The following is a 25,787-nucleotide window of genomic DNA, read 5'->3' on the forward strand; positions in this document are numbered from 1 at the left end:
TCACAAAAGCCTCAGGTACTTTTTCACGCAGAAGGAGTTGAACATGAGGCAGAGACGATGACTTGAGTTGATCAAGGACTATGATTGCACCATCAATTATCACCTAGGGAAAGCTAATGTGGTAGCCGATGCGTTGAGTCGGAAGTCGGAACATGCTATAATATTTGCAGTTGTAGCTCAGCATCACATCAAATGAGATCTAGAGAGCTTGGGTATAGAGTTGGTGGCTAGTAACCATTAGGCTTTCATTGCTAGCTTAATGATCCAGCCGACTTGGTTCGAGCGTATTAAAGCCGTGCAGGCTAGTGATGCAGAGTTAGCTGAGATTGTGGAGAAGGTATAGCAAGGGTTGGCTACGGAGTTTAACATCTCTGAGGGAGGTGTGTTGAGGTTTGGGACTAGGCTATGTATTCCAAACGATGATGAGATCAGAAGGACGATTCTGTAGGAAGCGCATCGTTCTTTGTATACGGTACATCTTGGTAGTACGAAGATGTATCGGGATTTGCGCAAGACCTTCTGCTAGAGTGGTACGAAAAGGCAGATTGCTCAGTTCGTGGAGCGGTGTCTGACATGTCAGTAGGTGAAAGCTGAACATTAGAGACCGGCAGGGTTGTTGCAGCCCTTAGCTATTCTGGAATGGAAATGGGAGCATATTTCCATGGATTTTGTGACTGAATTGTCGCCAGTACTTCACGGGTAAAATGCTATCTAGGTGATCGTGGCAGGTTAACCAAATCTGCTTACTTCTTATCAATGACGGTTAGCTATCCATTGAGTAGGCTAGCAGACATGTACGTGCATGAGATAGTTAGGATGCACGGTGTACCATTGTCCATTGTGTCAGATCAAGACCCGAGGTTTACTTCTCGATTGTGTACGAGCTTGCAGGAAGCATTGGGGATGAAGTTTACTTTCAATATAGTATTCCACCCCTAAACTGATGGACAATTGGAGAGAACAATATAAATCTTGGAAGATATGTTGCGGGCTTGTGTATTAGACTTCGGTGGTAGCTGGATACAATTTATGCCACTGGTAGAGTTCACTTATAACAATAGCTTCCAGGCGAGTATCGGGATGGCACCGTTTGAGGCTCTGTATAGTCGGAGGTGTCGATCTCCTCTGTATTGGGATGAGGTTGGTGAATGTCAAGTGTTAGGACCTGAACATATTTAGCAGGTGTCTGAGAAGGTGGTTTGATCCATAATCGGATTAGATCGGCTCAGATTCGGCAAAAAAGTTATGCAGATGTTGACCGCTGTAAGTTAAAGTTTGAGGTGGGGGGGGGGTGAGGTATTTCTGAGGATTGCTCCGATGAAAAGGGGTGATGAGATTCAGGAAGAAGGACAAATTGAGCTCGAGGTATATCAGACCATTCAAGGTTCTTGATCGTGTGGGTCCGATAGCCTACAGGATTGCACTACCCCTAGCACTCTCAAGGATGCACGATGTGTTTCACGTATCCATGTTGAGAAGGTACGTATTGGATCCATCGCATATTGTGAGTTATGAGGATTTGGAAATTGGGGATACTTTAGCATATGAAGAGCCATTCAGATTCTGGACCGTAAAGTTCAGAAGTTACGTACCAAGGATATACCTTTAGCAAAGGTATTGTGGCGGAATCACGAGGTTGAGGAAGCTTCTTGGGAACTAGAAGCGGAAATACGGCGGAAGTATCCATAGTTGTTTTGAGTATGTGTACATTACCCTACTTTATAGTGGACTAGGTGGTTAGTCTTGGGGAGTGTGTGTATTATGACTCCTAAGACGGTTTATGTATGTAACCATGGTATTCCTCCACCATAAGTGAGGGTGTGTATATGTTGTGATGGGGCTATGTTGTAATAGTCGCCAGTTTCTTTCTAGAGTTGCGTGTATGTGTTTGGTTGTATGTATGAGTTTATGAATGAGAGATTGCAAATTTCGAGGACAAAATTTTTGTAAGGAGGGGAGGTTGTAAGAACTAGAACCGTGATATATGGATTAAATTAATTAAGAGAAGGGTAAAGTGGTAATTAAGCAGGTTCGTGTTGCTCGATGACGAAGTGCAGGGTTTTGTCGAAGAGGAGAAGCCGATAGGTTTTAGAAATCCAAAAATCTCAGGCTCGTTGACGAAGTCACCATCTCGTCGACGAGGTGTCTTCAATGCCTCGTCGATGAAGGCACCATCTCGTCGACGAGGACGGCTGAGTCAAAGGGTAAATATCACTTTTCATTACTTCTCAGCTAAGAAATCTCAAATCCTCTCTCTATCTCTCTAGAACTTGAATGGATACTCCCTCTCTCTAGATTTCTTCGCCGATGATTGCTGGAATCAATGATTCGACGTTACCACGAGGATCAGTGAAGGATTCTCTACAAGTTCTACAGATCGGATTTTCGTTCCGGACATTTTCGGGTTTTGGCTTGAAATCGAGGTAAGGCTCGAATTTCAATTTTGATCCAGTAGTTATGTAGGGAATAGGATTGTAAGTATCTTCTATACTGTGTTTTGTAGGTTTTGGGAACTCGATTCGCTATTTAGGGGTCATAGAGTTTGGGATTGATCATTTGGGGAAAGGTAAGGGGATTCAATTTATGTCGGTTATTTTTGAAATCAGACTCAGTAGAACTATGGTTCACGGTCTTGCGTGTGTTTTGGTTACTCATTTGGCAAAATCTAGTGGGTAAAAATTATGGGTTTTTCATGTAACAGTTTTGGGAAAAGGGGGCGACGGGCTGCATCCCTGATTTTGTTGGAAAATTGTAAATAGATTGTGATATATATTGTGTTATAGGAATGGTCGTGCCTTGACTTGTTTAAATTGTATGTGTTTGGAAAATCATGATTTTAGATTACCAAATGGGTGTGGTTTGTTTGGTTATATGAGCATGCATGGTTGTGTTTTGTTGAAATGCAATAGGAACTGCGTTCCGAATTGTTCCAGGTACTGAAAGAGTGTCTGGCTCTATATCTGAGGGTGTATGAAATCGTTGGTCGTGTTTGGCAAGAGTGTCTGGCTCTATATCCGAGGGTGTAAGCCTTACCGGCTGATCACCGAAGGGTGTGGATCCGCCAGTTTGTATCGGTACGATGCCATGGGAGTCTGGGACTAGCCATGTGCCGAGGATGCCGTGTAATGCGGGCCAACTTCAGGGCGAAGGGTGTGATGACACCGGGTTGCTTGATCAAGTGTGTCTGCGTGTATGCACTGTACGAGAACTGTATTGTGAAAATACTGGAATTGCATTTAACTGTGTGTGTTTTGTGTCATGATAACACTCAAATGCCACACACCGATATAACCTATATCTGCCCTTACTGAAAGGTGTCTCACCCCTACTATATGTACATATTTTTCAGGTCCTTCGAGTAATCAAAACTAGCGTCCTTTGAGTTGGGAGCGTAGTGGTCGGTGTACTGCGAGGGGTACTTGGGTAAGTACTAGGACTGTGTCGGGTGGTTTTTTGTGGTTTTGGCTGACAATGTGGGTTGTGTTTTGTATTATGAACATGAATTTCCTTTTTTATAGACTCTAGTATGGTATTGGATGTGTATAGAAATACCATTTTCTGCTACGTATATTATGTTGTATATGGATGTGTATAGGGTGCCTGAGAACCCCACAGGGTCGGACCCTCATTCATTGTCCTGTGTATGGATGTTTTGTATGATACAAGGACATGTTAGGTTACTAATTCACCCATGGGTCCCATTATCGAGTTCGGGGCGTGACATGATTAGTACAACAATTCAAAACTATATACTTCAATGTAATTCACAATATAAAATTCAGATTGAAGCTCTAGAAGTATTTCACCGTATGATTCTTTCAATGGATGAAAGAATTAGTATTTGCAGCACAATATTAGTGAGTAGAATCAGTAAGAACTCAATAAGCTTCGTGCAATTTGAGAGCAAGAAAGAGCCTTAAGAATTTGAGAGCAATCGAGAGAGATTTTGAATGCGGAATTGAATTCTTGGTTAAAAAATCAATTTAACTTTGGTGTATTTATAGATGTAGAAAAGTATCTAACTTGTTCCCCAAGTTTACTTAGAGTAGGGTCCAAGATTTAAATAAGTTTGAGCTTCAAGTAATTAAATATTTCAAAATATATCCATTATGTTTTTTAAATTTTGCCGCATGACAGTTGACTGTGAGGACTCTAGCAGTCGCCTATTAGTGTATTACACGTATAAAATGCACAAGCAGTAAGATGGCAGTTGCCTGTCAACAGGGGAGTCAGGTGCCTATCACTAAACATCTAGGTTTTTGAATATGACCAGAAGAGTGACAAACGACTATCAAAACACAATCAGTCGTCTCAAGTTGCACTGACAGTCACTTGTCAAGTTCTAGACAGTTGACTGTCATGTTTCTGTCTATTTATTTAAAACCCTTTAACATGGCAGTTGACTGTCCATGTGCAGTCAGTCGCCTATCAAACAATTTTTTCTTGTTTTAAAATATTTTTTTTCTCTTTTTTCTTTGCTTATTCAATCTTGAAATATCAATTTGTTTTTCCTTAAAAAATATGTCCTAAGACTTAAAAACTAAGGTCTCTAAATCTCGTTTGCCTAATGAGTTTCAAAATGAAAAGTCATACTTGAATCAAACTTGAAGTACTTACAAAGCTTGTTCTAAAAACTTATTTGACTCTTCTTTGCTTTGAGTTTTCTTTGTCGCTAATCTTTGATCTTTTAATCTTCTTTGAGCTTTTATTATGGATCATTATTTGATATGGGCCTTCCATGTTCCTTGATCCTTGTGAGCTTTCAAGATATGTCATTTTGAGGTCTAAGCTTCATTTGATCCTCATTCTTTGAAATATAAGCTTTCATGAATCTTTTTGAACACTTGACCTTACATTCATCATTGAATCCTGAAATGACATCACTTTAACCAAATATGTTAAGTTCTACTTGTTTGTTAGCATCAAAACAAGATGTTAAGTTTTGTAAAACCAACATCCTATCATACTGAAGTGCAATTAATTGTATTGTGCGTATTAGTATATATCTGCTTATTAGAGAAGCACGTATATTGTACATGAAAATTTATATTTCATTATCGATTGCATTTCAGTCGTGGCCTGAGGGGATGTTGATCTAACCCGTAAGGATCGGTTGTATAGGTTGGGGTCAGTCCTATGAATCTGACCTAGGGTATACCTCGCCCAGTAAGGAGAGGTGATGTTGTAAATGGTGTCGCTCTACCCATTAAGCGAGCATTAGTGGAATCGTCTTACTTGTGAGCTTGAGGCGAGGACGTAAGCAATATTGGCCGAACCTCGATATCATATTGTGTGTTCTCTTATTTTCTACACTTCAATTTCCATATATGTATACTATTATTTATTGTCTTAATTATTTTACATATATGGTTTGAATGGATGGGAAATACTAAAATTGGTTTATTTGTTTAAATATTTGCTCAGTAGTTTTTCTGTGATATTGGAAAAAGTTTAGACAAACCTTAGGTTGTGTATTACAGTTGCTGGCTTAACTAAACTTAGGAAGAATTTTTAAATTTTCAATTCACCCCCTCTTCGAGAATTACACCAAAGTCAACATTATGTAAAATTGGTAGAAAAGGATTCATGAACTCGACCCCATCTAGTGGGACTTAAGATTTGTTTTGTTGTTATTTGTTGTCACAAAAAAAAAAAAAAAAAAAAAAATTCTTAGCTTTACTTTTAAACCCTTATTGTATTTTCCTTTGAAACATTAGACATTACAAATAAGAGAAGGTGTATTAGGTATTTTACGTCAAGGAGTTAAGAGTAAATTTCATTTTTTGTTTTATTTTGAAATTACACGTGTATCCTTAAGTAGCATGCTAGGTAGTGAATATTTCTTTGGATAAAAGGTGGGGTAACTTGGCAAATAAAGACCAAAAAGTACTATATATTATTTGAAAAGAAAATCTTCCCTCTTTTGATTCCTACCAAAGATGAAACTTTTAAAGAATTGGCAAATTAAAACTTGATAAATTTATATATAACCACACAAATGGATAAAAAATCTTCTCTCATTCCTCAAGCATAAATTTTATCTATATTTATTTTTTTATTTTTCATTAAGCCCCCATTTGAAACATTTTTAAATGTAAGTACTTATTATTAAAAAAAAGTACTTAAATAAAGGATTTATATCAATAAGGAATGTTTGGTTTACACTCAAATAACTACTTATTTCAAAAAAAATATTTTCTAATTATTTTTTTAGGAAAACTAGTATTTCTTTTTTAAAAAATACTTATCCTAAAAAGTATTTCTAATAAGTAATTACAGACTATTTTTAGATAAGTACTTTTTCAAATAAATTGTTTTTTTTTTTTAAAAAATACTTTTACATAAGTGGTTTCAAAAGATCCATAAGAATGAAATATTTCATTCGCAAATATAAAATTATATTTTTTTTTAAAAAATACTTTAATATAAGTGGTTTCTAAAGATCATAAGAATGTAATATTTCATTGGCAAATATAAAATTGTATATATATAAAGGAGATCTTAAAATACAACAAAACTCTTGCTCATAACTATGAAATATTTAGGGTCTGTTTGGTATCGTTGTTGTTTTCTGTTTTTATTTATTTACAGTGAAGAAGCAGATTACAAAAATGCATTTATTTATGTTGTCAGTTTTTTATTTCTATTGTTAGTTTTCAGCTGTTTGTTAAAAAATTGAAAACAATATTTTATGACTTTCAATTGTTTTGGCAACCCGTTGCCAAAAATTTAATATCCAAAAATAGTTTTTTGGAATAAATTATTCATTATATATACTTTTAAATTAAAATCAAAATTAAATTATCATATGAATTTAAGTATAATTAAAATAAAAATATAAATAATTTTTTACAAATAATAATAAAGCCACTTACAAAACACTTTCACCATTTTTCAATTGTCATGTTCAATAAAAATTTCATTGTAGAGTAAAATTTGAAAGTAAAACAATTAGGTAAAATAATTATAGTACATTTTATTTTTATTATAGTAATTTTCTAATGTGTATTATTTGTAATTTTATTATTTTAATTATATTTATAATATTATTTGATTTAAAGATAAAAATGAGCATTTTTAATTAAGTTTTTAATTTTTATTATTTTTATAAATGTTGACCAAACAAGTTGTTGGTTTTTAGTTTTTCATTTTTATTTCTAATTTTTAAATTTTTATATCTAATTTTTATTTTTCTAATTTTTGACAACAATACCTAACACCCATTAAAATTTTTAATCATAATTGCTAAAAATTACCCAACATGCACTTCATATGAATCTTGAACAAAGCATACTTAAATGCATCATTAAAATTCCATAATTAATAAAAAGCATATAAAAAAACACACACATGCCAAAACATCTTATGTGTTATGAAATAAAGGTGGATGTCTCCCATATCAACTATGAACCTGTCCCATATATCTGCACTAATTCATGTCTTGTGTGAACCTGCCTCATATGTTTGTACTAATAAAGTGTATGTCACCCCATCTTTCACCACTTAGATTTTTCCCCCAATAAATGCTTAGCTATCCATATTACCCTATTAAAGGGCATCCTGCCCTTCTCATTTGAGACACATATTTGATGTTTCCATGTAAGTAGATATATAGTGAGGATAAGAGAAGATGAGAGATTAAGTGAAGAAGAGATAAAGAAAAGATAGCCGGTTCCATATCATATTGTAATTCCTCCCAAGATATTGAAGTTTTGATCTCATCTGCCTATGGAGTAGGCATAGTCGAACCACGTAAAATTTCTGTCTTGTCTCTATTTATTTTCTGCATCTTTTATAACACATTAATAGCATGAGATTCTAACCAACTAGCTTATTTTTTTAATTCTTATTTAATTTACGAGACTATAACCGACTGATATATTTCTGTATATTTATACCGCCTTAATGGATGGTTTCTGTACCGCCTATATACATGTATATTTAAACTTTCAATTTCAAGAAGAGATGGTAAAATAGTCCTCTTGAAGAGACTATATATATTTAAATCTTCCATATATATATATATAGTCATTTTGAAAAGGCAATATATTTAAATTTCTCGTCTATATATTTAATCTCACGAAGAGATAGACCTCCTGAAGAGGTTATGTATCTAATTTCCAGAAGAAATGGTAAATATTTACCTCCTGAAGAAGGTATATTTTTTAACCTCTCAAAAAGATGTTAAATTCGACTCCCTGAAAAGGTGAAACGTTTATCTTTTAGATGAGTTAGTATATTAAACTTCCAAAAAAAGTGGTAAATTATTACCCAATTTAATATTGAAAAACTAGAATCATACTCTTGAAGAGTATAAATTGAGAAAAATAAAATAATGTTCCTAAAGAAACATATTTAAGTACCCAGAAGAGTGGAAATAACATTATATTATTATCTTAATTTTATTTCACTTTTTACATTTTGTTTTCTAAATTGCCTCATTATTGTTAATCTATTTAGATGTTGAACCTAAGCAAAGTTGAATTTGTTCCCCTTGATATCAAAGACAACAATTATTTATCATGAATTCTTGATGTTGATATCCATCAAAATGTAATGAACTTGGGAAACACTTTTTTAGATGGAAATACCGCATCCCTGCAGGATCGCGCAAAAGTTATGATCTTCCTTTGTCATCATTTAGATGAAGAATTAAAGACTAGATACCTCACTGTTAAAAACCCACTTATCCTATGAAAAAATTTAAAGGATAGATTTGACCACCAGAAAACTGTGATTTTACCAAAAGCTCGATATGAATAGTTGCACCTGAGGTTGCATGATTTTAAAACAGTCGATGAATATAACTTAGCCCTCCATAAGATTAGTTTAAAACTAAAATTATGTGGTAAAAATATTAATGATGAAGACATACTAGAAAAAACATTTACTAATTTCCATCCCACTAATGTGCTCCTGCAACAGCAATATAGGGAAATGAAATTTACTAAATTTTCTGAACTTATATCATGTCTTCTTGTCGCTGAATAAAATAACGAGTTTTTTTTATGAAAAATTACCAAACTCGTCCAACTGGTTTGACCCCTTTCCCTAAAGTGAATAATAATACATCTCGTGGTCGAGAACGAGGTCGCAAGCATGGTCGTGGGCATAGTTGTGGCCTTAGTCGAAATAATCACTGGCATCAACGTGAGGTTGTAATCCCTCAGAAGAGGGTTGACCCCCAAAAGCGGGTAAATGATCAAAATTAGTGACTCATCCAGTATGAAACTGAATGTTATAGATGTAGGAAAAGGTCATTGGTCAAGTACCTATTGTACGCCCAGGCACTTGGTAGATCTATACCAAGCATCTATAAAAGAAAAAGAAAAGAGTAAATAGGTTGAACCAAAATTTTTTTAATAATGTTGTTGCAATAGATCTTAATACTGAACCATCTAACTTTGCTTATCTTAATGTTGCTGATTTCCTTATAAATTCAAATGAAAATAATGATGTAATATTTTAAGATAAATAATAAGTAATATTGTATTTTGATTATAAATAAATTGCTGCTATGATCAATTATAGTAATGAGTTTTAAAAATATTTGTTGTAGTGTGAATTGTCTTAAAGTTTTGATTGATTCTAAGATGTCTTTGGAAGAAGTTTGTTTAGCTTACAGTGCTACAATGCACACAATTCTTCGAGATAGGAAATATTTCTATTACTTGAATATATCTTCAACAAATGTTAATACAATATTTGGTTCTAGAAATTTGATTGAAGGCTCTTAAAGATCTAATATAAAGTTACCTAAAAGTACTTTATTACAAATTGATGAAACTTTATATTCTAGCAGATCTAGAAGAAATCTATTAAACTTTAAAGATTTAAGACTTAATGGATATCACATTGAAACTACAAATAAAGGAAATAAAGAATTTCTTTATATTACTTCTATTATTTCTAGGAAGAAACAGATTTTAGAAAAGTTGTCAACTTTATCTTCTAGATTGTATTATATAAAGATTAATGCACTTTGTTGACTTTTTGAGTCCGATCCCTATTTTGATGCTGACAAAGCACTCGTATCTTATGTGTGTATTTAGTGTTTGAACAAGTTTATATCTCAGCACACACAAGAGGTAAAGAAGAAGTGGAAGCCCGAAGGACTTAAAGAACAAATTGTTCGATGTATTCCATAAACAACCAGGAAAGCAAAAGAAGAAGAAGAAGAAGACATCTATTGTCTTATTTGTATTGCATTTAATTTATATCTTTGGTCTGTAATAATGCATGCATCTACATTATATGATTGAATGCTCAGAATGACCATAGATTGACCTTAGGGGACCAAACCAAAGACAAACCTTTTTCATAAAAGCCAAAATCATACAAAAAGTTTTAAAATGTTTTAAGGTAAAAAATAGGGCTTAAACTTAGTTTTTAATTAGGCTCGATCGATCGACTTATTCATGTTATAAATAGCTCAATCGACTGATCACACCGTAGGAAAAAAGTCAAATGTTTGACTAAGCCTCGCCCAATCGACCCTAAAATGAACATAGCGTCCATGGTCAATTGACCAAAGAAATTAACTTTTCCACCTTTCTTAACCGACCGTCGTTTTAGTTCAAAATCAGCCTCAGCCGATCGGCCTTCAAGGCTTGGCTGACCAGCCATTTGGCTAGCTATCTGAATCCACCAAGAAAGGGAAATCGCCCTTTGTTCGGCCAACCGAACCCTTTTGAAATTCAAAATACGCTATGAGAGGATAGCCGACTGCCGCTTGGACCGATCAACCGAACCTCTTGGGTTTCAGTAATTACTTGCGGTAAAACGTAATTAATTTTCCATTAAACAAATTTCAAAATACCAAGCGTGTCCCCAACGGTCATAATTTTTTGAATTCGATAAATACCCCTCTATAAGTCTTAATTAGCAACTTTGATTAACTTTAAAATTCTCTCAAATATTTTTTGATCAAAGTTCCCCCAAATAACTTTTTATTGCAAAATCTTTTCTTTGGGACAAATTTTTTATTCTCTTACTCTCTTTCCTTTTGTTCATTTGAAAAACTTTTGAAAGAGAGCATTTGTATTTTACGACATTTATTTTTGCATCCATACTTTCATAGATAAATTTTTTATGTTGCAGAAGAGGAGAGATAAAGTGAAGAAGGGATAAAGAAAAGATAGAGATATCTTGTACAAGATTGGTTTCATATCATATTATAATTCCTCTCGTGATAATGAAATTTTGATCCCATCTACCCGTGAAGTAGGCATAGTCTCTACCTCTTCTTTATTTATTTTATAACATTATATAGGTAGAAGAGGAGTTCAATTAGTTGCATAGACAAGAAAAATGAGAGCAAATGAGCTTTAAACGCAAGGCAAGAGCATTGCTAATGACCCAATCGTGCACAGCTGCGACGGCAGCTGCGCAGGGACTTCCCTTCACCTACGCCTGTAGGATCCTTCGCCCACCTCCGGACGCCACGTCTCTACGCTCCACTGTTACCAGGATGAGCAACCGAGACCAGACGGCTCATATCGACGCCCAGTTCATGCAGAAACGGACCCTTCGCTCGACAGTCCGCAAGGCGCTCAAAAGCATGGACGCAAATCAGAGATCCCAAGAAGGTACACATAGCAATTATGGGGTTGCTTTGGATTTTGATATTTGATTGGTGTTGCCTTCAGGAGTAGGTGGTAGATCGGACATTGCTTTGTTTTTTTTTTTTTTTTTTTTTGTTATTATTTTTTTCAGTCGTCTCCTCATCCATGATTTCTGTTCCTCATGGGGGAAGTCATAGCTATTTTCGATTACCGAGATCAATTCCTTGTGCAAACTCTGGTTTTGAAGCTCTGCTTTTGGTAAAGCATGTTGAGCCCTTTTGGGCTTTTGGACTTCAATAGTAATACTCTCTATCCTGTGAGTAACAGATATTGGATTGGTATTGTTTGTGATTGGGAAGTCGTAGTTGCATTAATCAAGATGAATTATTGAAGTTCTGAAGATGCGTTTCGTGTATAGATTCTGTTTATTTTGTCAAAACATGCTTGACCCTTTTGATTTCATGGGCTTCTATGATGGGGGTTGCACTCTATCTTGTGAGAATCAAAGGTGTTTGGTTCGTATAGTTTGTGATGGAAACTCGTAGTTAATTGCAATTATCAAGATGAACTCAAACTATGTTCTTTGTAAAGCCTGTAACCCTCTAAATTCCATGGACTGTTATAATGGGGATCAGTGCTCAATTCTGGGAGAGTGAAAGATGTTGGCTAGGTATTGTTTATGATTGGAAAGTCATGGTTAATGGCAATTATCATAAAGAAGTCCTGGTGCAAAGGCTTTTTTGGCCCAAGCATGATGCACCCCTTAAAACTTCATGGACTGTTTTACTGGGGATCAACAATCGACCATAAAAGGAAAAAAAAAATTGGGTTGCAGATGTCCTCTTTTGGTAATGCAATGTTGTACCCTTTAGTTTTTGTAAACAGTTGTTGGGGGGGGGGGGGTGGATTGTGTTTTCTGTGTGTTGCATTTATATTTTTGCAATTGATAGAACACAGGTTGATGCTGAATGGATTGTTTATGCTGAAGAGCAATGTTTAAGGCCTCTTATATAAGCAGCTTGCTGTTATAGTTGTAGCCCTACAAATGTGATTCTTAATGCTTTTGGATTGGGTCAGGATTTTTTTGTGACATGATGATATTTCCAGATAATGCAATTCAGAGAATTGTTTTGGATGCTCCATGGTTCAAGTTGAGTCAGAGGTTGTGTGGTTATATAAGCTGCAGTGCTTTGAGGGAAGTAGATACATCTATGGTGTTATCAGAAATTCTACAAAATCCAGCTGGAGGTGTGTTCTATGCCTTACCTTCAGCATTTGAATTTTTTATGTTTTTGTGATATTGTAGTAGGGTGTTCGAATTTTATTGGTGCAGTGGAATGGAATGATCCAAGTTGAAATTTATTTTATGAAATTGTTAACTAAACATTTGTGAAGGGATGGTTGGATGCAATTATGTTTTCTACTTTCATGGGAAAAAATGAAAATTATGAATAGAATGTATTTGCTGTGTGTGTATTTTAGAAGGGCAAAATGAAAAATGGAAATAAAAAAAGAAGAAGAATATTTTAAGTAGCAAACAACAAGCAACAGCTGCTACCAAAGTAGCCTTTAATATAGGTGTGTAAATTTGAGAGAAAGCATGATGCCAAGTACCGTAGTAAGGTTATTGCTCAGAAGAAATATATTTTGCATCAATGATTTTTCGTATGATGTTCAAGTTAGATTTATATATGAAATATGGTGGCAATTGTCTATAGATATCATTATGATGCTTTAAAATATTTAGGTAGAAATTACTGTATTAAAAATGTCATAATCAGATTCATTATGCTTGCAAATTGTTCTTCTAGTGAGAATCTGTGAATTCAATTATAAAATTGTATTATGTTTTTCAATGCAAGTAATTGCTTACTCTGTGTTTGTTACTGTCTTTCAAGATGTATTTTCAAATCAAGATGGCCATAGGCAGATGAAGAAAAAGCTTTATGTTCCACGCATAGAGGACAAGAATAGTAACATGCGAATGCTCAACATCTCCAGTATTGATGATCTAGTTGCAAATTCCATGAACATTTTAGAGCCAGCTCTAGTGGATGACGATGGGAATAAACGTGAGGATGGTAATTCTTTTCTTGTATATTTTCTCTGTCTCTCTCTTTGCCCCTACACCGCCCTTCCTAGAATAGAAACTCTGACATGCTGGCTTTTTAATTACCTGTATTTGCTTTGTTATAAAACCAAATTATATCTTTGGAAATGTTTATACTTTCTGTTGGTTTTGTTTGTCCCACATCGGTGGGAAGGTTGTTTGAAGTGTTTTTTGTGTTTGTCTCACATTGGTGGGAAAGTTGTTTGAACCTTTGGGATGAAGCTATATAAAGAGCTCCCCTTTCCATTTGTAAACACACCTCAAAGTTGTAATTTGTCTGGAAGTAGTGGATTGATCGTCGGCGTCCGAGGACGTAGGTAATTTTGTATCGAACCTCGTAAATTCTTGTTTTGTTCTTTATTGTTATCTTTTATTATTAGTTTCTGCATTGCTTTAGTTTTGATTATATATTTAATAGCAGTAGTTGTAGTATTGGTATTTGACACAAGTGAGGTATCCGGCACAACAATTAGTATCGGAGTCAAGTTGATAGTGCCTATAAGGAGGCATTTCTCTGTTAGGATCATTGATTTCATTTTTGATGTCTAAGAAAGATCTTGTCTAAGTGAGTGCTCAGAGACCATTGCAACTCAATCGCTCTCTAGAGATCGGTCTGGTCAAAGTGAAATTTCATAGGATGTACAGAGTAGACACAGTTGGGATAAGTGTGGTACTATTCATCCTAGGCCTTTTGCTTTGTTGTTTGCTATTGAATATATAGAAGTTGACAGAAACTATGCGTGCAGTAGTAGAAGAAACTCTGTCCACACGAACTCCAACCTCAACAGTTTCGATATCATTGTCAAAGACGATAGCTAATGCTCAATTTGAAGTGGAGAAATTTGATGGTACCAATAATTTTGGTATGTGGCAATGTGAGGTGATGGACATCCTATACCAGTAGGAATTAGATATTGCTTTGAATGATAAACCAGAGGATATGGGCAACAGAGATTGGGAAAAGATCAATCGTTAGACATGTCGTACAATTCGTCTGTGTCTCGCTAAAAATCAGAAATAGTGTTATGAGGGAGACATCTGCAAAGAAATTGTGGAAGACATTGGAAGATACATTTATGACCAAGAGTATAGAAAATCGACTCTATTTGAAAAAGAAATTGTTTAACTTCCAGTCTCAATTAGGTATTTCGATAACTGACCACATAAATGCTTTCAATAAAATTTTGGCTGATTTGTTAAATTTGGATGAAAAGCTGAAAGACGAGGATAAAGCCTTATTGTTACTAAATTCCCTCTTTGATGATTATGAACATCTGATCACCACTTTATTGTATAGGAAAGATAAAGTTACTTTTGATGTTGTTTGTACTGCATTGATTAATACTAAATGTAGAAAGAAGGATCAGAGGGTCCATAAGGAAACAACAGAAGCACTAACAATAAGGAGACGTTCTTAGAGTCGTAAACCTGGAAGGAGTAAATTTCATGGAATACCTCCTAAAGATGAATGCGCCTTTTGCTATGAGAAAGGACATTGGAAGAAAGATTGTCCTAAATTGTAGTAGAAGAATAAAGGCAAAACACATTATAATGCCAATATAGCCAAGCGTGATGGAATTGAGTTAGATTTTTCTCTTGTTGGAACATCTTTGACACATTACTTTGGTGAGTGGATTTTGGTTGTTCCTATCACATGTGTCTCAATAGGGAATGATTTTCTAATTTTGAAGAATTAGATGGTAGGGTTGTTTTTATGGGAAATGATAATACCTGTAAAACAACTGGAATAAGTTCAATACAGTTGAAATGTCAAGATGGAATTGTTAAAACCTTGACTGATGTTAGGTATGTTCCAAGTCTAAAGAAAAATCTGATTTCATTGGGTGCCTTAGAATCTAAAGGATTCATTATCACTTTGAAAGGTGAAACCTTAAAGATTAAATCAGGTGCGCTTGTGGTGATGAAAGATGTTAGGAAAATAACTTGTATTATTTTCAAGGTAGTATAGTTATTGGCTTAGTAGCTGTTGTTTTTGAGAAAAATGTAGGTTTAGATACAACCAGGTTATGACATATGCGGTTGGTACATGCAAGTGAAAAATCTTTGCAACAATTGGTTAAGCGAGCTTGTTGAAGGGTGCAAAGGTATGTAAGCTTGAGTTTTGTGAACATTGTATTTTGGGAAAATTGGTAAGAGTGAAATTTGGCACTGCGACCCACCGGACTGAAGGTATCTTAGACTACATCCACACAGATGTATTGGGGCCTACCAAAACTGCTTCATTGGGTGGTATGCATTATTTTGTTACTTTTGTTAATAATTTTTCTGGAAGCGTTTGGGTGTATGCTATGAAGAATAAAAATGAAGTGTGTGATATTTTCCTTAAGTGGAAAAAATTGGCTGAAACTCAAATTGGTAGAAAGATCAAACGGCTCAGATCAGATAATGGTGGTGAATACACGAGTGATCCGTTTGTGAAGGTATGTCAAGATGAAGGTATTGCACGATACTTTACAGTTAGAAATACACCACAACAAAATGGGGTGGCAGAGCGCATGAATCGGACTTTGTTGGAGAAAGTTTAATGCATGTTGTCTAATACTGGGTTGGACAAAAGGTTTTGGGCTAAGGCTGTTAGGTATGCTTGTCATCTCGTTAACCGCCTACCATCATCTGCTATTAGGGGAAAAACACCCTATGAGGTATGGTTTGGAGAACTTGCTAATGATTATGATTCTTTACATGTATCTGGTACAGTTGCTTATTGTCATGTTTAAAAATCTAAGTTGGATCCTAGAGCTAAGAAAGTAATATTCTTTGGGATTAGTGCAGGAGTCAAAGGATACCTTCTTTGGTTTCTAGAGACGAAAAAAATGATTTTAAGTAAGGATGTGACTTTTGATGAACTTGCGATGATGAAGAAAACAATACGCAAGGAATCACTAGTTGAAGAAAAGACCAGTAGTACTCAACAGCAGGTGGAGGTTGAGACAATTTTGGGAAACCCAATAAGAAATGAGATTACACAATGTAACTCTCCAGTTATAGTGGGGAACAGTGTATAAGAAGAGGAAATTTCAATCCAAAAATCTTCACAGCAACAAGAATCAATTGTTTCTCAGAGGACAAGACGAGAAATTTGAAAACCTGCTCGGTATACTGACCTAGTGGCCTATGCACTTCCAGTTATAGATGATGATGTTTCTTGCACTTTCAAAGAAGTAATGAGGAACTCTGAATCAGACGAGTGGAAAAGAGCGATGAATGAAGAAATGTAGTCTCTTCATCAGAATCAGACTTGGGAGTTAGCCCAGCTGCCCAAAGGTAAGAAAGCAATTGGTTGCAAATGGGTTTATGTAAAGAAAAAAAGATTTTCAGATGCAAATAATGTTCGCTTCAAAGCTAGATTAATAGCTACGCACATAAGGAAGGTATTGATTATAATGAGGTATTTTCTCCAGTTGTTAAACATTCTTCCATTTGAATTTTGTTGGATTTGGTAGCACAATTTGATCTTGAATTAGTTCAGCTTTATGTAAAAATTGCATTTTTACATGGTGATTTGGAAGAGGCAATTTATATGACTCAGCCAGATGGATTCAAGGTTGCTGGAAAAGAAAATTAGGTATACGAGCTGGGAAAATTGTTGTATGGTTTAAAACAGTCTCCAAGACAGTGGTACAAACGATTTCATTAGTTTATGATTGGTCACAAGTACATTATAAATAAATATGATCATTGTGTTTATTTTCATAGACTACAAAATTGATCTTTTATATATTCTCTTGTATGTTGATAGCTTCAAAGAACAAGGAAAAAATCAACAAACTGAAAAGTCAGTTAAATAAAGAGTTTGGGATGAAAGATCTTGGTGAAATAAAGAAGATACTTGACATGGAGATATGCAGAGACAGAATGAGAGGAAGAGTTAGTTTGTTTCAGATTAGTATTTAAAGAAGGTAGTACAAAGTTTTGGCATGTCTGAGCAGTCAAAACTAATCAGCACTCCGGTTGCTCCTCACTTCAAACTTAGTGCATCCTTATCTCCTAATTCAGACGAGGAATGTAAGTATATGTCACAGGTTCCTTATGCAAGTGTAGTTGGTAGTTTGATGTATACAATGGTTTGTATAAGACCTGATATTTCACAAGCTGTTAGTATGGTGAGCAGGTATAGGCATGATCCGGGTAAAGGACATTGGCAAGTTGTGAAATAGATTTTACGATACATTATGAGTACTATTGATGTTGGTATATTATTTGAGAAAAATAATACTATTGATCAATGTGTTGTTGGATATGTGAATTTTGATTTTGCAGGTGATCTGGATAAATATCGGTCAACTACTGGATATGTTTTTACATTTGCCAATGGTCCAGTGAGTGTGAGGTCTACCTTATAGTCCACTATTGCTTTGTCTACAATAGAAGCAGAGTACATGATAGTTGTTCGGAAGCACATTGCTGTGTTTTGTGATAGCCAGCGTGCTATTCATTTGGCAAAGAACCAAGTGTACCATGCACGAACGAAACACATTGACGTTCGGTTTCACTTTATACGGGATATAATTGATGAAGACACAATACTTCTTTAGAAGATTGATACAACTGAGAATCCAATAGATATGCTAACAAAGATTGTGACAACAATCAAGTTCAAATATTGTTTGGATTTGATCAATATCTTGCAAGTCTGAATATTTTGGAAGGCACTGATGATGTGGAGCTCTAGAGAATGTCGATGATTGGAAAATTTGTTGAATTTATTGTCAAGGTGGAGATTTGTTGGTTTTGTTTGTCCCACATCGGTGGGAAGGTTGTTTGAAGTTTTTTTTTTTGTTTGTCCCACATTGGTGGGAAAGTTGTTTGAACCTTTGAGATGAAGCTATATAAAGAGCTCCTCTCCCCATTTTGTAAACGCACCTCAAAGTTGTAATTTGTCTCGAAGTAGTGGATTGATCGTTGGTGCCTAAGGACGTAAGTTATTTTGTATTGAACCTCGTAAATTCTTGTATTGTTCTTTATTGCTGTCTTTTATTATTAGTTTTTGCATTGCTTTAGTTTTGATTATATATTCAATAGCAATAGTTGTAGTATTGGTGTTTGGCACAAGTGGGGTGCCCGACACAACACTTTCCTCATTGGCTAAGACTTTCAGAAATTTTCTCACTTTTTGAACATCAGATCTAGTTAACTTTTGTCATGTGGGATCATAAGAGGCTATAAAACCAAAGCATTAAATCACTGATCTATAGCTTTTTTAACTGAATTGTAATGCAACACGTGTCTTACCATTTAACAGGAAATTCTCACTAGCATCATCCATGTTTAGAGATGCTATACTAGAAACCAACTTTCTGAATGTCATTGTATCCCAGCCATGGTTTTAAATAACAGCCGTGACCATTACTGCCGTTATGTAACAGTTTTTTGAGTTACCGATACTGTTACACACTGCGAAATCGGTAGGAAGAAGAATCACGGCTGTAGCGGTCGTTACGGATCGCGACCGTTACGTAAGGACCGCTACGGCCGTTACATACGCTACAGGACTATTACACCAAAAAATTGATTTTATTAATGAGGATGACAATCACACAACATTTACTATTTATTTAAATACTCTGCATTAATTAATAATTTGAAAATACTAACTTGTTAGGAAAATATTTTATTTTGATAATATTAGTAATTTGATATTTATGTTCTATATTTTTCAACTTCAACCACCTTCTTTTCTAGTTATTTTATATTTGTATTATTCGTATGTCTTATGTATCTAATAGATTAATGGAGTGTATAATGTATTTTGTTTTATTAATTAATTTAGCACACATAAGAATTTATCACAGATAAGAACAATGAGAAATATAAATATTTACACACGTAATTTTTCTATCAATGGTGGTTTAAAACAAATGTAAACTTGTTGCCCTTACCAAATAACTTTGTTAGTCGAACTAAAGGATCCAAAATATACTAAAACTCCTTTTAAGAAGGGTTAAAAGCTTAAAACATGCAAGTACGCTTATATGCACATGGTTGTGTGTGCTTGAAAAAAATTCACGGTCGTCACACCTGCTTTATGTAACATCCGCTACCGCTGCTTCCCCTTACACCTGCTACCGTTACGCTACGCTACCCGCTACCGCAATTTAAAACCATGATCCCAGCTGACTTGTTGCCTCTGCTCCTCTTTCCATCCTGGTTAATGGTGTGGCCATTGGTTCTTGAGGTCATTAAATGGGGCTGGAAGGAATATTTTCTTATTGCTTGCATGGTGGAGCCGTAGATTCTCAAGACTACTGTCTTTGTTGTTTATTGGAAATTTTGTATCAATCTTGTTGAATGCTGGTGAGATAAACATTGTCAATTCCGTTGCTTTATTATTCTGAATTGATTACTATATTTTTCTATTTTGCTTTCTGAACGTGGATACAATAATGATGTGGTAGACAATACAGGGTTGGGCATCAGAATGTCAAGAGAGGTCAATGATATAGTTATCAAACAAGAAAAGCAAGTGTGAAAATTATGAAGAAACAAAATGCTTAGATATTTTGCATATTTTTTTTGTTTTGGGAAAACTCTCTTGATGCACTGATATGCGAGTAGATAAAAAAAAATTACAGAGGCTAAGCACTATATGTCCCTTTTTTGTCTCAGGAGTTAGCTGCTGACTCCCAAAACCACCTTGACATAAGGTTTCACTTCTCTTAAACATATTCCAACCTTGTTCTATGAAGCCTTCTCTAAAGTGAAATCATGGTTTAGTTTAACTGTACGCATTTTTGTGTTAGAATTGGCTCTACAACATCTAAAAAATAATATGGGATTGAACACATACTTGATGAAGGGTTTCATTTCTATTGAACGGCTAATCTCACCTCCTTGATATTTAGAGATGTCATATTAGAAACCAACTTTTTTTTTGGATGTCTTATCCTTTCTAACTAGTTGCCTCTGGCCCTCTATCCATCTTGCATATTGGTGGGGATTATTAAATTGGTGTGGAGAGAATATGCTTCTCATTGTTAGTGCAGTGGAGCCTTTGGTTTTTCAATCAACATTCTTTGTATGAGAAATTGCTCTACACTATGTAGACCAATAACAGAGTATTTAGTACCCACACACAGACGATGAATCTTAAGGGTGTTTTCTGTTGGTGCAGTTATGCAGGCAAATGACCCTGTTGACTTGTTCCTCTTACCTGGTAATTATTTTTTATATTCTTGGTACTTAATGATCATCTATGGCACACTTCGAATTTCTATAGAAAAAAAAAATGTTGTTAATCCAATTTGTCTGGTCTTTAATTGCAGGACTTGCATTTGACAGATCTGGAAGACGCTTGGGTCGTGGTGGGGGGTATGTTTATGCACCTTGCCATATGTGAATTCTGGATCTTTGTCACCATATTATAATACTTCAATAAATTTAATAGACATAACCTAGTTTGCCAGTTTTTTTTTTTTTATTTACCAAGAACTCCTTCAACCCCACAATGGGGGAATTACCTATGAATAATTTCTAGGCAATCATGTTCCACTTGAGGATTTATAAATTAAGGATTTTGTTTTGATTTGGGAAATATGGAATTTTTTTGAAATTTTAGATAATTTAGGGCAATTTTGGATGTTTCCGTTACTCTTGTGTTCTGTAATTTTTATTTTTGCCCTTTAAAGTGGGGTTTGTTTAGTGTAAATACTATGATTGTGTGACAGGACGGTCAGTTATGCAGTTGAACTTAGTTCTCTCTCTCTCTCTCTCTATTCTGCTCCTTTATCGTCTTCTCTCTCCTCATCTCATCTCTCTTTATTCTCTCCTCTCCCTTTTTCTGTTTGTATCCTCTTCTATTTTCTCCATCCCCTCTTTCTGCCTGGCTGTCCTATGCCATACCCTCCTATCCACCCCGACAAAAAAAAAATTGTGCCTTATGAATCTCAAAAAAACTCCTACTGCATGAAATATTAACTTGTGTTATCCTTGTTTCCAAATTAATTGCAGAATAATTAAAGGTGATCATGCAGAAACTAGCCTTTTATCTTCTAAACTTCTATGGATATTCAGTATTAATAATATCTTCCTCTTGACTTTTCCATTGCATGTTTGACCTATGATGAAACCATGAAAGTTATTACGATTCCTTTTTGAGGAAATACCAGGAGCTTGCAAAGGAGAAGAGTTGGAAGGAGCCCCTCCTTGGTATATACAAATTCTGTGTTATATTTTCTAAAGCAGACACATGCTCTAGGGGTAAACATAGTCAGGTTATCGGTTTTATTGGTTTTAATTGAGTTGCTTTGCTCGAGTTCTGCAGTTGCTCTGTCATATTCTTTGCAGATAATGGATGAGGGAGTTATACCAGTTACTCCAAATGATGTTTCTGTTGATGTGATTGTTTCCCCAAGTGGTGCCATTCCCATTAGCTCAGCTGCCTTGGAGAGGTGTCACTAACTATTGAATTTGATACTGTTTTAGAATTTTTAACTCCATTTTCTCATTTAAGCAGTGGAACCTTTTCAGGATGGAGCATGAGATGACACTTTGAGATTCCAGGATGAAGTGTGACATGAAATATTGAGAGGAGGCCTGACTGTTCTTATTCAATTGCCAGCTCTTCATGAAAATTGCAGATTGTTTGGTTCGGAAGCTGTTGAAAGGATTTTATGATGCTCTAATGCAGTGATTACATAGTGCGTGGCTGTCCAAGGAAGGGGATGAAACTTTAATGTGCCATTGTTGTTACAAGGTGATGATTGATTATTCACGAAGGCTATTTTTGTTGGAAAATCTTCAGAAATGATTCCGAAAGCGAAAGTAAACTCAGAAAATGAAAGATGTTTTGAAGTAACTGTCAAGGTGTACTTAGGTGTACTTAGTTTTAAAGATTTCTGTTGGTTTGTGATTATTGCAATTTTTTGAAAAAGTGCAAGCGTGATATTACCGGGCACCATCCGATGAAATCTTTTCCTTATCTGCAAATCCTGGTCCTATACAGGCTGCCCAGAAGTATCGAACCACCTTCCAACACCCAATCCTACACCATGCTTCTTGAAACACAGATCCCATTCAACCCCATTCTGCCCAAATGAAGCAGCTTGGCACTAACTTATTTTAGGTGTTCGGTTCTTGAAATCTCTCAAGATTTTTGCCCATAACGTCATATTTTCATGTTTGTTTCGAGATTAGAAGTGACATTTCGTTTAAAAATATAATTCTTGAAATATATTATTCAAGCATTCATCTTAAACTCTGTGAACCAAACAACCAAGGTTTATTCCCCGCACCACACCGAACAACCACTCATTGATTATATTCCCATTCCTAATAACAAAGCCAGCAAACTTGAGAAAGTTCACCTTTCTATTTCATTATGCCCTTCCAAAGGCTTTTCGGCGAAAGAGAAGCTCCCCACTTTGTACACCAAATCGCCAAGCTGGTTGACCATATTAGGCGACAGCCATTCTCTTCTACGAGGGCTACTACATTGAATTTATAGAGGAAAAAAAATTAAATATTGACATAAACGATGATAATTAGGTATTTGTAAGATCAACCATAGATTAATAAAATTTTAATGGTGAAAGTTTATGTAGGTTGTGTTTGATTTATAGAATTTCTGTTCTTAGAAATAAAAATGTTCATTATGTGAGGTTTTGATTCCTTGAAAAAATTATCATCCTTTAATTAACAAATAAAAAGGCAGAGTCCCACAAAACTCTCGCGTATGCGCCAGGAAGGGGGGGTTTCTAGAGACTAGGTTTTTTTTTTTTTTTACTAAAAGAGACTAGGTTAATGAACAAATGATAAATAAAAATTTTATTAACCCATAACATGAAATAGAGAAAGAAAGATTATTCTCAAATTTTGGCGTGAGAATATGTATATTTCTATCCTATTTTATGTTAATATTTTTAGAATATAAACAAATTGATAGAAAATTTAAAGGCTCAATATTTAGTTGTGCAAAATAGTTTTTATTTTTCAAAAATTTCTAAAAATTAAGGAAATCTAAAAAAATTTTTTTAGCCTTGTTTGCTTGTAAAATAGTTTTATTTTCTATTTTTAATTTTTTAATGATTAAATATCACTTTTTTTTTTCTTCTAATTTTTATAATTTATATAGAAAAGCCATGAAAATATGATCTTGGGCTGTGATTTGTGTGATTAGGGCAAAATATAGTATAAAATTTAAATCATATTAATTTTTTTTTTAAATCTATACAAATCCAAATCCAAACTTCAAATCCATGATCTTAATTCTATCTTCTATCATTTTTTATTGGATAATTGAAAGATATTGTCTTATTTGTAATTATTTTAAAATTTGTAAGTAAAATATAATTTTTTTTTTTTTTTACAACCAAACAAATTCTTTATTTTCTTTCTTTTCAATACAAATCTTGTAAAGCTAAAAAATAAGCTAAAAACTTTAAAATTCTTTAAATTACAACCAAACAAATTCTTTATTTTCTTTCTTTTCAATACAAATCTTGTAAAGCTAAAAAATAAGCTAAAAATTTTAAAATTCTTTGAACACCTTAAAATGAAAATGAAAAATATTTTCCATAATTCAATGGTTTTGGAATTTGGAAAATATTAAGTGAAGGAAATGAAAATCTGAAGGAAGTAAACTTTTTATATTTGGTTATTAATGAAAAACAACAACAAAACCAAACCTTTAGTCCCACTAAGTGGGGTCAGTTATATGAATCATTTTCCGCTAATTTAGGCGATCATGGACCATTTCTTTTGATAGATTCAAGGATATTAAATCTTTTTACACTCTCTCTTCCCAAGTTATTTTAGGTCTACCCCCACCCTTTCTACTGCCCCCCACAGTAACTAAGTTACTCTTCCTCACAGGTGCACTATGTGGTCTACGTTGTAAGTGTCCATACCATCTGAGTCGTCCCTCCCTTATCTTATCTTCTATAGGAGCTACACCTAACTTACTACGAATATATTCATTTCTTAATTTATCTTTCAATGTTATATCACTCATCCATCTAAACATTCTCATCTCGGCAAACTTTACTTTTTGGATATTATATTTTTTCGTTGCCCAACATTCCGATCTATATAGCATAGTTGGTCTTATAGCTGTGTTATAAAACTTTTTTTTCAATTTTAGGGGTATTTTACGATATTTGGTTATTAACGAAGTGAGGAAAAAAAAATCAATAGTATTTTATTTTTATTAATTTTTAATAATATTAGAATAAATTCTTATTTTTAACCCTATTAAAATATAACCATGATCTTAATTCTATCTTCTATCATTTGTATTGGAGAATTGAAAAATATTGTCTCATCTGTAATTATTTAAAAATTTAAAAGTAAAATATAATTATTTTTTTCATTTATTGTAAAACTAAAAAATAAGCTAAAATTTGTATAGTTTTTTAAAAACTTAAAATTGAAAATGAAAATATTTTTCTACAATTAATGGTTGTGAAATTTGGAAAATGTTAACCCTATTTTTGTAGAGGTTAACATGTGTTACAAAATTTATATTAAAATTTGTCTAAATCGATTCAAATCCAAATCTAAAATTTGAAATCCATGTTCTCAAACATTACATAAGGGAAGGAAAGGAAAATTTGAAGGAATTCAATTTTTATATTTGGTTATTAATAAAAGTGAGAAAAAGTAAATAGAAAATTAATGAAAATTTTTAATTTTACAATATCAATAATATTTTATTTTTATTAATTTTTAATGACACATTAAAATAAATTTTTTATTTTTAATGCAATCTAACATTGAGAGAAAAATACAATGAAAAATAAATTTTCTTTTTATTTCTCTTTTTTTTTTTCCAAATAAAATTTTGATTTCATGAACCTTATTAGTAATTCAATTTTTTAGATCCAAATCTTAATTCATCTAAGGTGAATGCTCAAAGTGTAATATAATTTCAATTAAATTTTAATTTTTTTTAAACAATGGTTCAGATTATTTTTAGGCAGGGGGATATTTTTAGTTTTTTACATTACATATATTGTTAATAGTAATTACGTATTTACCTACACTCCAATTTAAAAAATAATTTACCAAAAAAAAAATTGTTTAGTAAAATTTATTTGTTAAAATATGTTTGCCCCACAAACAGAGACGTGAATGAGAAGGAAAAAGGGAAAAGGAAG

General features: G+C 34.0%; 1 protein-coding gene across 1 annotated transcript; it reads left to right on the plus strand.

The window, feature by feature from the left end:
- Positions 1-11,277: 11,277 nt before the first annotated feature.
- LOC131146303 (5-formyltetrahydrofolate cyclo-ligase, mitochondrial) lies at positions 11,278-22,564 on the plus strand. The gene is made up of 8 exons (XM_058095820.1): positions 11,278-11,588; positions 12,672-12,812; positions 13,463-13,645; positions 20,807-20,848; positions 20,958-21,003; positions 21,770-21,840; positions 21,956-22,082; positions 22,162-22,564. Exons 1-8 carry the CDS (start codon positions 11,321-11,323, stop codon positions 22,184-22,186), a joined length of 903 nt encoding a protein of 300 aa, XP_057951803.1. The 5' UTR covers positions 11,278-11,320; the 3' UTR covers positions 22,187-22,564.
- The last annotated feature ends 3,223 nt before the right edge of the window (positions 22,565-25,787 follow it).

The sequence above is a fragment of the Malania oleifera genome, chromosome 13, assembly GCF_029873635.1.
Source record: "Malania oleifera isolate guangnan ecotype guangnan chromosome 13, ASM2987363v1, whole genome shotgun sequence".
NCBI lineage: Eukaryota > Viridiplantae > Streptophyta > Magnoliopsida > Santalales > Ximeniaceae > Malania > Malania oleifera.

Coding starts and splice junctions, on each gene's coding strand:
- LOC131146303 (XM_058095820.1), top strand. CDS start 11,321: ATGAGCTTTAAACGCAAGGCAAGAGCATTGCTAATGACCCAATCGTGC. Junction 13,646..20,806: donor TGGGAATAAACGTGAGGATG/GTAATTCTTTTC, acceptor CTGTTGGTGCAG/TTATGCAGGCAAATGACCCT. Junction 21,004..21,769: donor CGCTTGGGTCGTGGTGGGGG/GTATGTTTATGC, acceptor AAACCATGAAAG/TTATTACGATTCCTTTTTGA.